The sequence below is a fragment of the Rana temporaria genome, chromosome 11 (genome assembly GCF_905171775.1).
Source record: "Rana temporaria chromosome 11, aRanTem1.1, whole genome shotgun sequence".
Taxonomy (NCBI): Eukaryota; Metazoa; Chordata; class Amphibia; order Anura; family Ranidae; genus Rana; species Rana temporaria.
In genome coordinates this window covers 118,396,996-118,416,353 of record NC_053499.1, presented here as the reverse complement: position 1 = coordinate 118,416,353, position 19,358 = coordinate 118,396,996, and the positions used below count along the sequence as shown (strand labels likewise).

At 41.3% G+C, this 19,358-nt stretch overlaps 1 protein-coding gene across 1 annotated transcript in view; it reads right to left on the bottom strand.

Moving 5' to 3' along the window:
* The window catches only part of LRP5 (LDL receptor related protein 5), a 212,101-nt gene that overhangs the window by 63,198 nt on the left and 129,545 nt on the right, over window positions 1–19,358 (bottom strand). Inside the window, exon 8 of the mRNA XM_040328926.1 lies at window positions 61–277. Coding sequence (XP_040184860.1) covers window positions 61–277 — 217 coding nt within the window. The remainder of the gene's footprint in view (window positions 1–60; window positions 278–19,358) is intronic.

The following is a 19,358-nucleotide window of genomic DNA, read 5'->3' as shown; positions in this document are numbered from 1 at the left end:
AATTCCAACAATTGTCTGTTTATAATTTGGTTTATGCTGTAGTTACTTGAATAAACATACCAAATGTATTTGTCACACTGGCAGCTCTAAGCCCCATCAAGTCCGGCAGCTGGTCAATGATGATTTCTCGGGTGGCCCTGACTTTATGTACTCTTTCAATACTTCTCCTTTGCCAGTCTGTCCAATAAATGTAATCTCCAAGTAATGTAAATCCAAATATATGTGGCAGCTTGTCCTCCAGCAAGGTTCTGCGCATAGTTCCATCAACATTCATGACCTGCATAAGAAAGATACATGTCAAATCATTACACAGTTCAGTTTTATAGGAAGAAACTACATCTAAATTTTACTTTAGTATACATAAAAGCAAAAACAATCTAAAAATACATTTTCAGAAGCTGAAGGTAGCAGGCATGAAGCTCAATTCTTACGGGAAGATTTTTGTTCCAACAAACATGAAGCAGAAGTATTAGGCTCTGTGACTTCAGCGCTGGTACGATTTGGCACTGTGGTGTTAGTCATACCATCTGTCTACCAGGGTTCACTAAAGGTTTATATTACAGTTGGGCTTAGGGTCTGGGGTACACTTTATGGGTTGATTAAAAATAAGGGAAAGAAACAAGCAGGAACTGGCCAAACATCAATCCATCTATAGGCAGGCTGGTTGTACAGAAGTCGATCTGTTGGGTTTATTTTTTGTGCAGTATTCATTGTATTCTGATGGCGGGGAAACCTTTCCGCTGTCAGAATACAATAGTGCAGAAGGGGGGGATTCCTCCATCAATACTGAATGTCTGGATGGGGGAATCAAAATTATTTTCTTTCCTTCAACCCATAGTTAAAGGAAAGAAAAATTGCTTAACTGCTTGCCGACCACCGCACGCAGATATACGTCTGCAGCATGGCACGGACAGGCAAAAGGACATATATATACGTCCCCTTTAAGAAGCGGCATTGTGGACGCGCGCTGCCGGGGGTGCGCACGCCCGCCACAAGCTCCGTGACTCCAACGGCGGGACCCGCATACACGCGATCGTGTCAAGGTGAGGAAGAATGGGGAAATGCTGATGTAAACAAGCATTTCCCTAGTCTTCCTAGCGACAGGACAGTGATCACAGCTCCCTGTAATCGGAAGCTGTGATCACTGTAATGTCACACACAGCCCATCCCCCTTACAGTTAGGGCACACTTAACCCCTTCAGCGCCACCTAGTGGTTAACCCCTTCACTGCCAGTGTCATTTTCACAGTTATCAGTGCATTTTTATAGCACTGATCGCTGTAAAAATGACAATGTCCCAAAAATGTGTCAAACGTGTCCACCGTAATGTCACAGTCGTAATAAAAATCGCAGATCGCGCCATTACTAAACAAATTAAGATAAAAATGCCATATTTCTATCCCCTATTTTGTAGACGCTATAACTTTTGCGCAAACCAATCAACATGCGCTCATTTTACAAAAAATATGTAGAAGAATAAGAATCGGCCTAAACTGAAAAAATGCTTTTTTTATATAGATTTTTTGGGTATATTTATTATAGCAAAAAGTAAAAAATATTGACTTTTTTCAAAATTGTTGCTCAATTTTGTTTATAGCGCAAAAAAAGTGATCAAATACCACCAAAAGAAAGCTATATTTGTGGGGAAAAAAGGACTTCAATTTTGTTTGGAAGCCACATCGCATGGCTGCGCAATTGTCAGTTAAAGCGACGCAGTGCAGAATCCCAAAAAGTGGCCTGGTCTTTGGCCAGCAAAATGGTTCGGGCTTAAGTGGTTAATGTATGGCTCATTTAAAGAATGGCATGAACGAGTTTATTACTCCTAATGTGACAGCTCTTATGCCTCGTACACACGACCGAGAATCTCGTCGTAAAAGAAACGTTTTGACGAGGTTCTTGTCAAGCTTGACGAGATTCTTGTCAAGCTTTCCTTGCATACACACTGTCGAGACAAAATCTTGTCGTTCTCAAACGCGGTGACGTAAAACACGTACGATGGCACTATAATGGGGAAGTTCGATCCCACTAGCGCCACCCTTGGGGCTGCTTTTACTAATCTCATGTTACCGCATGTTAAGTAAAAGTTTAGTGAGAGACGATTCGCGCTTTTCAGTCTGTTACAGCGTGACGAATGTGCTATCTCCATCCCGAACGCTACTTTTACCGATGGTGCGCTCCCGTCTCATACTTTATTCTGAGCATGTGCAGGTTTTTAAGCATTCACACAAACGTGTTTCTCGTCGTAAACCTGCCCGAACCACAACGAGAAAATTAAGACTTCCGACGAGAAAAAAGAGCAGGTTCTCTTTTTTTCTCGTCGAGATCCACGACAGTTTTCTCTACACACGGCCGCTTTTCTCTGCAAAAAAGCTCTGCCAGCAGTTTTCTTGATGGTTTTTGCAGAGGAAAATGGTCGTGTGTAAGAGGCATTAGTCTAAAAAGGTTGCACTAGGTTTCATTTCCACAAACTAATATACAAGGAGGGCACTGCCATCGGCTATCTAGAAAAAATACATGCAAAGTAAGAGGACAAAAGTTACTCTACGCTGAATACGCTAGATATAAGCTTCATATAGGAACTCTTTGAAATTCATAAACCTAGTGCATTACCATCATTCAAACAAGTCTCATCTGGAGATGAAACTAACATAAACCATGTGTATTTTCTGTACTTACTGAAGATGGAGTCATTACATAGCCATATAGAAGAAAAATAAATAAAAAATCAAGATTAAATAAGAGTTACAATCTTTATGTCAGGAACAAAAGAAGACTCCAGGGTAATTACAGATAATATAGCAAAGAGACACCAATGTGCACTTTGATAGGTCATAATCCTATTTTCCCTTGGATGATATTAGCACGTTAAGCTCCTGAACCACACCTTTCACTGTAGGGTTCTTATGAGTGTAACCTATACTCATCACCTCAGGGACTTAAAATGAATGGAAGTCTTGCAACATAAAGACTGGAGACAGAAGAGGTGGGTGTGTTTCTCATTAATATATATACTGTATTTGAACCTAGTCAGAAGCCTAATGTCTAATAAATGTCTCCAGAAAAAAAAAAAAAATCTTCAAAACATTGATAATAAGTAGCAGCAAAACCATGTCACCACTATATGGCCGATTTAGGAGGATCTAACACAACATCCATTAAAAAACACAGTAAACAATTACTTGCAGGTTTAAGGCTGGGTTCACATATATTCAATTTGCATGACAGGCGAGTGTGACTGGCTCTCAATGGAGTCAGTGTTATATTGACGATCTGCACATGTGCAGGACCCAACGGCACTCCAGCTGATATGTTAATCAGCTGGTGTGACTTCAACACTGCACATGCGCAGATCGTTAGAGGCATTATCCGCCAATCTGCAAAGGAAAAATTGAATCGTCAGATTCTGCCTGCCTCTCTGCTCATGCGGGAGAATTGACCGATCATGTGACATCCTTTGCAGATCGTCGGATAATGCCTCAGACGATCTGCCCATGTGCAGTGTTGACATCGCGTCAGCTGATCAACATATCCGCTGGAGTGATGCTGAGTCCTGCGCATAGAAAACTGGTTCACATAGGTCCGAATCGGCTGTAGTCCAGATTGCAAAGGGGTCCTGTGCGTGTTTGGGTCCGGTTCAGGTGCAAATTTAGGCAGAAATTCGGACCTGAATCGCACCTGAAATGGTGAACAGACACGAACTGGACCCAAGGCGCGAACCTTCCACCGCACATATGTGAACCTATAACAGTATTTTTGGAGAGAAAATTGCTTATAACCCCCCAAAGAAAAAATTTGACTACTTACCGTATATACTAGAGTATAAGCCGAGTTTTTCAGCCCTTTTTTTAGGGCTGAAAATACCCCCCTCTGCTTATACTCGAGTCAGTGTACCTGAATTCTTAACAGGCGTCCATTTTTTTTAAAAGTCGTGGCTTCCTCCTGGCGTTCCGTTCCGTGACAGGGATTTGACACTGTGTTCCGCCTATCACGGAGGTCCTCTCATCCTCGGACAGTTTCCCAGCAGACACTGTGTTCAGTGTTCCGCCAATCACGGACGTCCTCTTGTCCGAGGATGAAAGAATGTCCGTGATTGGCTGAACACAGTGTCTGCTGGGAAACTGTCCGAGGATGAGAATGATTTAAAAGTCGCGGCTTCCTCCTGCCGTTCCGTTCCGTGATAGGCATTTGACACTGTGTTCCGCCTATCACGGAACGGAACGTCAGGAGGAAGCCGCGACTTTTAAAAAAATGGATGCCTGTCAAGAATTTAGGTACTCGGGCACAGTAAAACTGCAATGAGCACAGTGAGGTATGGCACAGTGAGGTATGGCACAGTGAGACTGCAATGGGCACAGTGAGGCGTGCAAATGGGCATTGTTGACCCTCTTTTCCGCTTACAGCAGCTGCTGCATTTCTCACCCTAGGCTTATACTCGAGTCAATACATTTTCCCATTTTTTTGTGGTAAAATTAGGTCCTCAGCTTATACTCGGGTTGGCTTATACTCGAGTATATACGGTAATTACTTTACTGCAAAACTTCATTGCTTACTGAATTGACCTCACAGGGCAACCTAAATGTAATCCAGCTATACTTCAAGCCAGCCTATGACATTAGCAGGCTGTCATCTATGCAGCCATGATCCAATTGCCCTGAAGCATCTGCTTCTACCTGTGGGTCCTAAACCAACAAACCTTTAGTTTAGCTGAACTTTAGCATTCCGCCTATAGAGAGTGGAGGCGTGTTGCAGGCACATCCAGTGATGGATTAGCTGAGATGTAACAATAGTGAATGAATAAGGTCTCTCTGAGAAAACTTGTCCAGCAGGAACTGCAAGTGCTTCACAGAGATGAGATCATCACCAGATCTAATCTTTATATGTCAAATCAGACACATGGGACCTCATGCTAACAAGCACCTGTACAAAAGTTCCAAATTCATTATATTGGACTGGTAACAAATAGAATGAAATAGAAGAAAATTGATGTATGGTTCAAAATATATTTTTACTTTGTACCAATCAATATAGCTTGCACCAAGAACATTTTTTTTTTTTAATCCTCTTGCTTCATAATTTTGAAAATATTGAGATGTGTGAATACCTTTTACTTAGAGCTGCACAATTCTGGAAAAAATGAGAATCCCATTTTTTTTGCTTAGAATAAAGATCACAATTCTCTCACGATGCTTGGCGCAACATCTTTCACATTATACAAAACATTGGGCTAACTTTACTGTTTTTTATTTTTTATTTAATTCACAGAAAATACTGAATTTATCTTGTAAGCAACTAGTGTCAGAAAAAGGTTTAGGGGCAGATCCATATACATCTGCGCCGGGCGCAGCGTATGTAAGATACGCTACGCCGCTGTAACTTACTTTGCTTTTGTTTGAATCCTCAACTAATTCGCGCCGTAAGTTACGGCGGCGTAGTGTATCTCTCGTGGCGTAAAGGGCGCGGAATTCAAATGGATCTAATGGGGGCGTGTTTTATGTTAATACGTCGTGATCCGACGTAAACAACATTTTTTTTTAACTGCGCATGCGCCGTCCCTGGGGGTATTCCAGTGCGCATGCTCGAAATTAAACCAGAACCCGCCAATGCTTACAACGGTGACGTCATTCTACGGAAATTCCTATTTGCGAACGACTTACGCAAATGAGGTAAAAAATTCAAAATTGTACACGGGAAGGACGGCCATACTTAACATTGAGTACGCCTCAGTATAGCAGCTTTAACTATACGCCGGAAAAAGCCGAACGCAAACGACGAAAAAAAAAAGACGGGCCGACGTACGTTCGTGGATCGCCGTGGTAGCAAAGTAGTTGGAGGGAAGCTTCAGAATGGCAAAGATTTTTTTATTATAAATTATGTAAGCAGACTGCAGTTCCTCTTTTACTTCAAGAAGACAATTCTCTAATTCTATTCAAAAAGTAAAATTAGTCTAAGAATAATGTATTATATTCTTTAATGCCATTAATATAGTAAACATATTTGTTTGCACCCCACTGAGCCAACAGAACTAAAAACTACCACAACTGCTTACTTACTGATAAATCTGATTTGCAATGATTGGATGATACATAGTCAGGTCAATCAAAGTTGGATATGAAATGGCTGGGCTCCAAACAGCTTAGTGCAGTGTTCATTCAATATCCAAATCATGCATACTTGGTAGGAAGGGTGCATATATAAAAAACAAAACCTTGTCCCTACTTAAAGTGGAGTTCCACCCAAAAGTAGAACTTCCACTTGTTTGTCTCCTCCGGTGCAACATTTGGCACCTTTCAGGGAGGAGGGGGGGAACGGTAGACCTTCCCCACCTCCAGGAGATGCGGCCGCGGTACCGTCTCTTGGAAGTTCGGCTCCCCTCCCTCTTCCTCCGCTGCCAGGCCAATTGGAAAAAAGCAGTGTGCTGCGCGCATACGCAGTTAAGAACCAGCTGTGAAGCCGAAAGGCTTCACTGCTGGGTACCCTTTCCGGCAATATCGGTTGCACCCGACTTCGTGGGCTAGACAGGTAAGTGTCCATATTTTAAAAGTCAGCAGCTGCAGTATTTGTAGCTGCTGAATTTTTCTAGGTGCCGGTGGACCGCCACTTTAACCCTCTCAATACACTAACCTGTGCCCCCCAACCATAAACCCTTGTTTACATTGACTGCGGCTTTGAAAATGTGCAACTTCATCTGAAATTACATGATTTCAAAGCCGCATGTCAGTGCGAATTGGAAGACATCTGTGAGGCATCTATGCAAAATGCCCCCGAAATCACCAAAAGTAGTGCAGGACTACCTGTTTTAAATCGATGCGGCACCGCAAAGTCAGCATTGCACCAATTTAAACAGTGTGATTGCCGGAAATAGGATGCGACTCGACCTGTAAAAATCACATGACAAGTCGCTCCAATGTGAATGAAGGCTCAGTCTGACCATTGGATATTATAGGCAGGCTGTGCTCCCATATACAACAATAAAAGCAGTGCATAGCAACCTAAAATGTAAATATAAACACTAATAAATAATGTCCATGAGAAGAAACAGTGCACAAGTGATTGTGAAAAGGCACAATGAAAATGACGGCATGCAATGTGGATCAAACATGGCCAGAAATCCCTCCACCGCACACAGAGTGGCTTCTCACCTCACCGATTCGACCTATAATAGGTCACAAGGCATGCAACTCATTCCCAGTAGAACTACTTAGAACATCCAATCAATCAGCATACCAAAGGTGTCGATCAAGGTCCTGAGATTTGCCTCCAACCTCCTCTGCTGCCACTTCTAGCAATGTCTTCTCTCTACTTCACCCAAAAGTGAACCTCCGCTTTTCGGAACCCTCCCCCCCTCCGATGTCACATTTGACACCTTTCAGGGGGGAGGGGGTGCAGATACCTGTATAAAACAGGTATTTGCACCACTTCCGGGTATAGACTCCCGCGGGAGTCCGGCCCCTCCGCGTCACCCCCCGTTGTGTTCTGGGAAACACTCGGCTCCCAGAACACAGCAGGGACCAGTGGGAACTGCACAGCGCAACTCGAGCATGCGCAGTAGGGAACCGGGCAGTGAAGCTGCAGCAAGGATGGCAGCGGGGGAAGCCGAGAGCCGAGCTACCGCTCGGCTTTAGCTGCCGACGTTGCGGGCGACCTGGACACTTCAATGGAATTTCTCATGTCACGCGACTTGGGGCGACACAAGTCGGATCCCAAGTCGCTGTAGTGTGAACCAGCACTTAGGCCCCATTCACACCTGAGCGTAGCGTTATTGAGCGTTTTTTCCGGCATTTTGTCACGCATATTTGCACGTATTCGCACATTTGCATACATCGTTGTCTGGCGTTTTTTTTAACTTCAGCGTTTTTTATTTTAGCCAATAGGAAAAATTATCATCTCTTTAATCATTTGTTGCTATGTTTGTAGATTTTTTTTATCTTCTTCCTGGGTAAATATTCTATTAGTTTCTATGGGAATACAAACGTTCAAAAACGCCCAAATCAGCCCAATTTGAGTGACAAAAAAGGGTCCAGAACTTGTTTGAGCTTCAGGCGTTCAGCTTCAGTCGTTTTGGAGTGGAGATGTGAACCATCTCCATTGAGAATAATGGATTTTTTCCCCTCTAGCATTTTGTAGCTTCAGGCTTGAGGCTACAAAACGCTCAGGTGTGAATGGGCCCTTAGGGTAACATACACTTTACTATTATTAAACAGGATTTATATAGCACCAACAGTTTACTCAGCACTTTACAATATACAAAGAGAGACAGTACAGTTACAATACAATAAAATACAAGAGGGTTAGGAGGGCCCTGCTCATGAGAGCTTACAATCTAACGCTTTAACTAAAAAGTGCTCAACGAAGCTCTTCCTCAAGACTTCACACACAGGAAACTGCTGAAAACACAACTTTAGGTTATATCTGCTTACATTGGTCTTAGTGTAACTCAATACTATTTTATTTTTATTAGAAATTCACAGGATTTGCTGCCCTGCCCTACAAACAAACAGGCTATTCTACAGGAATTTCCTCATGCGGCTATTAAAGCTCATGCAGGGGGAGTATGTAAACTATTCTAAGCTTAGAAAGGAAACGGACATACATTTGGTTCTCAGCAGGACATATCCTACATCCATTTTGCCATCACATTTTAAATGCAAGTTTGAAATAATGTAAATCTTATGGGACACAGTGGCGCCTTCTTCCAAACTGAATGCAGATCTATTTTCTTCTTTTGTACCTACTTGGTATTTAAAATAAAGCTCAGTTTAAAATGTTGCGACCCCCAACGTGCCTAGTTATGGTAACCATATTTAATCTAAATTAAAAGAAGTCTGATACCTGATCATACTTATGTATCCACTTATAATTACCCAAGTGAAGAAGAGTAAAATGCAGCACATGCTCAGTTCATAGTTAAAGTGGATGTAAACCCACTCTCATCCTTTCTAAACTACTGCCATAGTGCTGATCTATAAGGATATACATGTCTCCTGCATGTATCCTTACCTGTCAAATGCCTCCCCTCTGTCCGTTATGAGAACTGAAAAACTGCAGATTCTGTGGGTGGGTCTGTTGTCCTGAGCTTGGTGGGTGGAGTCGTGATGTCAGTAGACTCTCCGCCCCTTTTCTACACTCCCCTTGTCAGTATGCATTTTCTTCTGTGTATTTTTTACACTAAATTCTGCTATGATCACTAACATCCAGTCAAAACCCAGAAAAGTAACCACATGACTTCAGAAAAGGAGTGGGGGTGGGAAATAAAAAAATAATGCCCGTCTCAGGCTAGTGCATGAGATATGTAAATCACCTGTCACTCACAACAGGGGGGGGGGGAACAGCGAGAAGACTGTTTGTCTGTTTTATCTCACTGAACAATAAAAGAGGATCGCTCAGCGCTGGATTAACTCTTTGTGGCAAGACTGGGCACAGATGATAGGAAATCTTATACTCTACATTGTGACAGCAAAAAAAAAACAAAAAACTTTGGGTTTACATCCACTGTAATGCTGAACTTTGCATACAGCAAAATATTTTTTTTTGAACAGTCCCACTTTAGCCAACACTTGTTTTTTTTCTGTTTTTGTTAGAGCAGGAAAGAGTTGCAGGGGTCTTCAAAACTAAGCCCTCCAGTTGTTCAGCAACTACAATTCCCATCATGCCTAGTCATGTCTGTGAAAGTCAGAATTTGACAATGCCTCACAGGACGTGTAGTTCCACAACAGCTGGAGGGTCGTAGCTTGAAGATCCCTAGGTTAGAGCCTCTGTTAGGCAGCCCATAGATAACATTTTCTTTCCTTCCACCACATTGATCACTGCTGACTGGTATAGCAACTGGCAGTGATGGCATGAAAAAAAACTTTCAGGCCGGTTGTACTAAAGCCGATCAATGCATATCACACAGTGAGGTGAAATCTCCAATATGGAGTCACAGACCACAAAAAAGTTTGAGTGAGGTTCTAGCCTTTCAACATTCTATTCAAAACTTCTGGAATTAGACTGCAACCATTTTGAACCTTAAAAAAAACCCAGAAAATAATAGATCTTCAATACAGCATTACAGGACAACACAGGTTTTGGACATAGTTTAAAAAAACTATTAGATGAGCACCTGAATGACCACAACATACAGGGATATACAATGTCATACTAACATATAATAACACACATAGGTTGGATTTGATGGACTTGTATCTTTTTTCAACCTCACCTATGTAACAGGTATTCTGTGTGCAAAAGAATCCTTAGGTCCCTTTCAGACAGGGCAGAGTCAGTCATGCTCAGCAGAGGACCGCTCCGCTCATCTGGCAGATGACAGGTCAGTGTCCGCTTTGCACAGCCGGCTGTCCTCCAAGGGGCGGTCTGATGGAAACGGACTGCCTGTTCCCATCTGACTGCCATGCGATCTGCCGGACCGATGGGGAATGGATCCCCATCAGTTTTTTTAGCGGACAGGATTGGATCGGATGCCGGCAGATGACGGCAGGCACATGTTCACTGAAATCCGCCGCTTCAGAGAGCTATGTATGGTCCGATGGGGGTCCGAAAAACTGAAAGGGCAGACCCGACCGGTCCATCAGTGTGAAAGGGGCCTTAGCTACTAGCATTGGATTGTGGGATGCTGTTAAGGGTTAAATCCAAATGGTATGAATCCAGATTTTTGCTGGCCTGGCCTGCCCATGGTCTTGCAGAACCATTTATGTTACTGTGAATATTTGAGATGAAAAGGCTTCTCGTTAAGAAAACTGCCTAAAAGCTTGAGGAGAAAAATAGAGAACCTGCTCCCTATTTTCTCGTTGTGATTCTCGGCTGTGTTTTCCTGCCGAGAAACCCGAGAGTGTGTATACTTACCTGTCGTCGTGGAAACCTGCGCATGCTCGAAATGACTGACACATGCGTGGTAGCTTCCTAGGCATAGGTAGGGTGCAACAAGATGATGGCAACGGCATTGAATGTGACAAGTGCATGCTCGTCATACACGATGACGTCACTGTGTTCTTGCCTTTCAAAAGAACCGCAGTTCTTTTGAAAGGAGTGTCTGTACACTCGGGCGACAAGAGATTCTTGCCAAGAATCTCTTTAGGAAAATCAAAGTTTTTTCCTGACGAGATTCTGGCCCGTACAGGGCTTTACTCAGAAATCTGTACACACATGTAAAAAATGTTGCGCGATTATGTGATTTATCTAGCATATTTGTGTTTTTTTTTTCTGCTATAAAAGACATGCAATATATGTCTTATTTTTTTTTTAAACAAAGAACATATATGACGGGAAAGCTTTGGATAACATTACTTAGAGGGAAACTTCTATTTATTCAGTGATATTTTTATGTGCTCCTTTGTGCCTATATTCCAATTTATATTTTAAATACGATGCATAATTGTAATGCTTGCAGCTGGAATACCAGAACTTTGGTTTGTATAAATCAACTCTATCATAACTACCCTCTCTGTTATGCCGAGCAAGGTAATGTCATATAAAAAGCTACATCTCTTCCCCTGCTGTCTCTCGCTACTATAAGAGTGGAGACACAAGCTCTGCTGAGAAGCCCACTAGTTTACTTTGAAAAACGTTCAAGTCTTGCACTATTTGGACATTGTGGTTAATTCTCCTGGAGGGTCCTGTCCTCTCAATAACCTTTACGAATCCATATTTTGCGGTTTAACAGCCGTCCGTCTACGTTTCCTAAAGGAGTATTCTGTAGATCTAAAATAAAACACCACACATGCACATATCCACTGCAAAAATTTTTAGACCTCGTCATTTAATTCAAATATAGATGCGCAAGACTACTTTTTCTCACAAAAACCCCTACAGAGGAAATGTTCTGAGCTACACGCAGGTGAAATGAATACAAAATAGGAGATACCAAAAATTCAAGGTACAGAAGCATGGAAGCTGAGAGTCTACTTAAATGTTAGTTTTGCATTACCTACCTTCCCAGAGGTTTTTGCCCACTAATAAACTTGCCCCAGGGGAAATGTCTGTCACATTCATGTGCATTTCGGTTGTAGAAGTAAATTCATTATGACAGGTTGGAGAACTGGCAAATCATAAATCATTTAAGCTGATGGCTAAGTGTTTTACATATTAATAAAATATATTTAAAACATGCAAGTATAGATACAAAAAAGCTATATGTGGGGTGACAACTGAAATTTAGTCTTGGATAGTTTTTTTGCAGGTTTATAAAAATACAGCCTACAGCATATACTTTTCCTGCTTATACCCAACACTATATCACTTCCATAAATCTAAGCCCATTTTGGATTACAGATTAAGGGTAGTTAAATACTGCTTGTATTGAGCAAATGTTGATAAAATGTTATTTGTAATAAAAATACGCTAAAATCATTAGCGCACATGAACGCAACACAATTTAAAAAAATCCTACTAAATCTAAACTAGTATTGAATTTTTAAAAATTACAAATATTTATACTAATTATGCCTTTTTTGCGAAAACAATAAAAAAAAAAAAAAAGAATGTAAATCGATTTACACTAAAAATACGGAGACTGGCTTCACATCTATGTGTTGTGGTAACCCAAAACCACAGTGGTGTGCATTGAGATAAAATGATGCACCACACTTCTGTGCATAGAGTTGAATGTAATTTTAAAAGAGTTTAGAAAAAAGCACTGCAATGCATTGCAACAACACACTGCAGCACACGTGCACAATAAAGCACATGCATTATTGCGCATGTTTTTTGTTTTTTTTTGTTTACTAGTTCTGGCTGCTTTTGAGAATTATCTGGGGTCTAAAGAATACCCCTGATATTTCCCCTTTGATATGAAGAAAGGAATTAAAGACAGAACTCTCAATCTCGTTCTCTTCTGCAACTCTGCCGTCACTAATGGATGAGAAATGCTCTATACAGAGTGCTTCTTGTTCATTCACAAACTGAACTGATACTAAACATGTTACTAATGTTTACTATCACTTCACTAATGAATGAGCCCATGAGCAATCAATACTGCTCACATTTGAATAAATGGCTACGATTCGTGGTTTGGCAGCTATTATACTCAGGGGGGTAATTGTACGGATAAGTTAATAGTCATTTCAGTGACCATGAGTTTATAGCAGTAAGGGCCCTTTCACACGTACGGACAAAAGGTCCGTATTTTACAAGTCCGTTTACGGACTTGTAATGTATCCCTATGGTATTGCAGACGTTAGCGGATGGTGCCTCCGCTAACGTCCGCAAAGATCCGCGTCCACAAAGATCCGCTTTTGTGGACGGAAGAAAACCCTATTCATCCGATTCCCCATAGGGGAGAGCGGAGGAAAGACAGGGCGGCCTCTGCACAGTGTGCGGGGACCGCCCTGTCCGCCGACAGCTCAGCGGGGATTTACGGATGATCCCCGCTGAGCCGACGGACACACACGGGGCGGATCAATACGGATCCGCTCCATGTGAAAGGGCCCTAAGGGGAATGCCAAGGCCATTAGGTTTACTGACCTAGACAACTGGAAGCATTTCTGTTCCAATGTAAGCATTAAATCCATGGCAGGTAACAGTCAGGTAAAATCTTTTTACCCCTGTAAAAGAAGTCAACATATACGGTACGCCCCACTCTGGCAACATACTGAAGAAAGGAACCGATGCACGATGGGGGGTGAGCATTCGGCATTCCCGGGGAGTGTCAAATGCTGAAGAGGCTGCAGCGTTGGAACAGAGGAGAAACAGGCCACTGGAAAGGCAAGTATACGATGTCTCTATTGGAGCTTTAAAAGGGTTTATGCAAAAAAGTCTCAAAGAATAGAAAAACACACAGTAGGAAAAGGAGTATGTCCTTACCTGTGAAAGTATCCAAAAATAGTATTTATTGTTCTTTACATCAAAAAATAAAAACAAGCTTATCTCCATATAGTTACAACTACCTGTACATACACTATTAGGGCCGAAAAAACTAATCGATTAATCGACAACTAATCGATTATGAAATTAATCAATTACAATTTTCATAATCGATTAATCGGCCAGTAACATAATGGAGTTAAAAAAACTAAAATGAGCCCTTTATAGTACAAAAAAGCAAATCGCTACTGTAATTATTACTTTTACTGGAAAGGGCTCGGACTTTTTAATGTAGAACGGTGCTATTTTGTTTTTTTTTGGTTCAATATACTTCAATGGAGAAGCGGCAGAAAAGCATGTAATGTGTTTTTGCGGCAATTTGTGTTTTGTAATCTGCCCAACAACAAACTGGCTAAGGCTATTATCCGATTAATCGAAACAATAATCGGCCAACTAATCGATTATAAAAATAATCGTTAGTTGCAGCTCTAGTACATATACAGGTGTCTCTAAATACTACACCAAGATAACCATCTAGCACAAACACTAAATTAAAAACATTGACTGCAATACCGGCATATTTGCATAAATCCACAGATTATACCTCCAGGGAAAACTCACATAGCAGAAAAAATACATTCTTTAAAAGAAGTGGGTATATTTGTTTACTTAGAAATCATAAGGCCCAATTCTGTGCCAAAATAATGTAAACTGCACCACTGTATGACTAATAATAAGATGATCGGTTACATATCAATATGCATAGAATCTTAAGGTGGTGAATCTGAAGAAATACAAAATATCTCGCTATGACATACAGACCACCCTGATTTATAGTAGGTAACAAATTGCGTAATATGGCATTTCTCCATCTCTTAGGCTAAGTTTTACACTATGTCAGTTTCCCTGTGGCCGTGTTTGAATGGGCTGCCGTACCTGTGAGAAATGCAGGAAAAGGTCCTCTAACATTTTGACTATAAGAGTCCGTATAGTGCTATGGTTTACCCAGTACGGGAAAAATGCACCATGGTTTCCAATGTGTGAGGGTGCCAATAAGAACTAATGGCACCCCACGCGTCTGCTAACAGACGCATATTTTTGCTGCGGGTGAGCATGAAATTTACACGCAGTCTCGACCGGGATAGATCTGAACATAGCCTTACCAACCAAAGTTTGATTTGTAAACTATTTGTCCATTAATGAGACTTTGGAGTGCATCCTATATGCAGGTTATTGATGAAGCACTGGTCTGCCTAAAATTGAATCTGTCTTAAACAGGTATCTGTTCCCCCCTCCCCCCTGAAAGGTGCCAAATGTCACACCGGAGGGGGGGGGGAGGTTCCATTTTTGTGTGGACCTCCGCTTTAAGTTAAGGATGTCAATGGATTATTTTTAGAGAATGAGGATATCATTAAGGGACACATTAATGCTTACAATGTGCATAAAATAAATTCCCCCCAGTGTCATGTATGTTGCCTTCCCTCCCCTATTCAGAAAAGGCTTAACAGAGCTCATTAGCTCCATCTGAACACAGAATTGAATGAGTAATGTCGCGTACACACCATCACTTTATGTGATGAATAAAAAACAACCTTTTATAAAAACGTCAATTAAAATGACCGTGTGTGGGGAAAACGTCGTTTTATGTCTTGTGAAAAACGACAAAAAAAAAATTGAAGCATGCCTCAGGCTAAAACGACGTTTAAAACTACGTTTTTAAACCCGCGCATACTCAGAAGCAAGTTATGAAGCGAGCTTCAATGGAAAAGAGTTCTGAATGTAACCGCGCTTTGCTAGAGCATTTTGAAAAAACGATGGTGTGTAGGCAACGTCGTTTTTGAAAATGAAGTTTCAAAAACGTAAATTTTTTACTTCACAAATTTTTTTATTTTTTTTTTCATCACATAAAGTGATGGTGTGTACGCGGCATAAGAGCAGTGACTCTTCTGTAGTGCCTAGCCTTTAGAGTGCTTTATAACATGCTATAGCAGCCATACACACACACACACACACACACACACACACACAAAGCCACACAAAGAGAAGGTAAAACATATAAAACATTTAAAAAAAAAAATCGAATAAAATTGATGCCGGGTCATTACAGTTTCCCTTCCTTAAGATGTGTAACTTACTGGAAAAGAAACTGCACACAGATTTTAGTTTAGACCCCGCATATTTGCAAAAAACATGATCAACTTCCAATACATACAAAATAGTGACACAAAGAAGGTCTCGTTGTTTTGCAGGCATTGTTTCTATTTTGGTTGCTATCCAATGCAGGTTTTGGCAAATGAAAAGGTCATATTTCCATCAGTAGAGCTATGCCTTTAATATAACCTATTTTGTCCAGAATTTCACCAATAAGCATGAATATTTTTTTCCTAATTGGGTCTGAAGTCCAAGGGTTTAGGCAGTTTTCCAACATGCTTCCAGTAGTAACAATGTGTGTCATGCTTTTAGACTTCCAGGACAATTTAATGTAAAATGCAGAAGTTAGAAAGCCTCATCTAACATAAGACTTCTCCTACTTAGAAAATTAGTCATGTCTAAAACGGGTACTGCTGTGCAACTATTTTCCGATCAGAGATCTGACTTCACTTGCTTCATGCTTGTTCAGAATCAGTAGATTAGAAAGAACTGAGGATGGACACAACCAGGAAAACTGCATTTTGGAGGAAGGGTGGCAAAATCTGTCAGATAGACAGATTGGGGAGGGGGGGGGGTGCATTCACCACTTCGGGTGTTTATAGAAGAGATGTGGGATTGCATGAAAGTACTGTGGAGGTGTACAGGGAATGCCAGCGGAGACGGAGAACTGTATATGCTCATGGAAGGTGAAAGACTGTATATGCAAGATACCTTAATGTGCAGGGACCAGATATTGTTTCTGCTATTTTCTCTTTATAAAATATAAAGGATTGTCAGAAATAAAAAAAACTTTATTTTTGATTTTTTTTATCAGGAAAACATTAGATTTTGCATATTAATATTTTGAAAATCATAGCTCTGTTTTTCTTTGCACATTTTAATAGTTTCTTTGCACATTTTAATAGTGATCCTTACCTGCTTGTTGTGTATAGGGCTCAATTTCTGTTGCTTAACCACTTGAAGACCAAGCATTTTCTGACACTTTTTGTTTACAAGTTTGATTTAGTATTTTTTGCTAGAAAATTACTTTTTTTTTAGCAGAGATCCTAGGTAATACAATGGCGATCGTTGCAATTTTTTATTTTACACAGTATTTGCACATGCAATTTTTTTTTTTAAAAGATAAGACTTTTTTTTAGATTTTTATATATATTATATATATATCCCAATTTTTTTGTAAAATATGAAGGCTGATGTTACGCGAGTAAACAGATACCCAACATGTCACGCTTTATAATTGGTGGAATGGAATCGTGGAATGGCGACAAACTACGGTACTTAAAAATCTCCAAAGGCGACGCTTCATTTATTTTTTACCGGTTACCCGTTTAGAGTTAGAGGAGGTCTAGTGCTAGACGTATTGCTCTTGCGCTAACCTTCGCGGCGATAGCCCTCATGTGTGATGTGAACACCATTTACATTTGCGAGCGCGACCTACATGTGCCCCTGCACGTGAGCACAGAGGGATGGGACTCTTTAAAAATATATATATACTGTGTATTTTTTTTACACTGTCCTTATAATCTTTTTTAATCACTTTTATTCCTATTACAAGTAAACATCCCTTGTAATAGAAATAAGGGTGACAGGTCCTCTTTATGGAGAGATCTGGGGTCAAAAATACCCCAAATACCTTCTTTACCTTTAAAAGTAAAAGAGTTGTCTTCTTCTACCCCTGGACCGGAAGTGACAATGTCTTTCCTGTCCTCCAGGGCCATAGAGGCGATCAAATACGATCCGGTCATGAGAAAGCCAGTCGCTGGCTGACAAAAAAAAAAAAATACATGGGTTATGGCCGATAGCTTCAGTCATAAACCGGTAAACAACTTGCAAACTGCAACGTGTATATATGTATTGCGGATGGAAGAGGAGTATGACCAAAGCTCTTTTGGCCATACTTCTCATGGGTCATAGGAGTGCACAAGTAAGCCCAGAATCTGCTGACAGTCAGCTAATGCTCACTGTTGGCTGACATCACAAAGCCACACCAGACTCAAAGGATCTTGACAATAAGGTTGGGACCCATCCAGATGCCTTTGCAGGCAACCGGATCAGCCTGTCAGTGAGATGATGGGAGCAGGCACCACCCCGTCCCATCTACTGCACAGTCCAGCACTCCAGTGAGCACTGGAGGGGCAGGGCAGAGAGCGGAGACTAACAGTCATCACTCTCTACTCAAGGCGGACCTGAGAAACCACATAAGAGACAACCTGTACCAATATCTTCGTCAATGAATTGGAGGTTAGCAGAATCTGGAAGAGGATCAAACAGCCAAGAATTGCCCCAGTGGTATTCAGGACCAAATGCTGATCTGAGTCTTGTTGCAGAAAGTTTAGGATTTTTCACCACAGAATATTTTCCCCGCTTCAGTATAATTATGCCTCCCCTAATGTTTTTTTGCACCAGGACCCTGAAGGTTCTAGTTACGCCTTTGACATGGACTATTGAAAAGTAAACCTTCAGGGACTGGGTTACACAGAAGGCTGTGCAATGGCTTTAGACCCAAAAAGGGCACCAAGGCTAACACTGGTATCTGGAAATTGCAGCAATGTGGAACTCAGCTCCCTAAGGACACATTCCAGGCTAGCCCTGTAATAATCCTGGGCCCAGGTATGGCATCCAAAGCTACTGCTGAAAGGATATACCAATCCAGATAGCTGCATATAAAGACCTTTCAAACAGCACATAGGAAAATGTTCAAGAACAAAAAAAAAAAAAAAAAAAGGTTAATCCTCTTTGAACACTAGCAAAAAAGCATACTGGGAGCAGGATGGGTTATATGGGGTGGTCACTGTTTTCTTGTTTGCATGTGTCGGAATTCTCCTGTACATGGCAGTATAACCCGATTGTCTCTGTATCTTGTATCCCTCAATGAACATGAAAAAACACATACACTGAGTTTAATTTATCCTTCTTTCTTGTAGTTAAAGCAGAGTTCCACTCGTTTATAAGTTTAAAAATAGTCAGCAGCTACAAAAAGTATACCTGCTGACTTTTAATAAACAGACATTCACCTGTCCCACGGTCCAGTGATGTGGCCGCCTGAAGCCTCGCTCCTCTTCCCCTCCTCTCTGCGGCGCCAGCATTGTAAGTGTGGGCACCTGGCTTTGACAGCTTGTGACTTCACAACCGGCTGCGCACTGCAATCTTCTAGGACCTGTGACGTGTTCCAGAAGATTGCAGAGAGGGAAGGGGGAGAGTTGCCTAGAAAGCGAGAGGACGAAAGCAGGAAGTGGGAGCTGGGTACCTGTCAAAACTAGGTACCCGTCCCCCCCCAAAAAAAAATTATATGCCAAATGTGGCATGTAAGGGGGCGAGGTGTGCTTAAATCGGACGTTCCACTTTTGGGTGGAATTCCGCTTTAATCTCTTGGAAAATAAAAACAGCACAGTTATAAAAATTAAGTTAGAAACA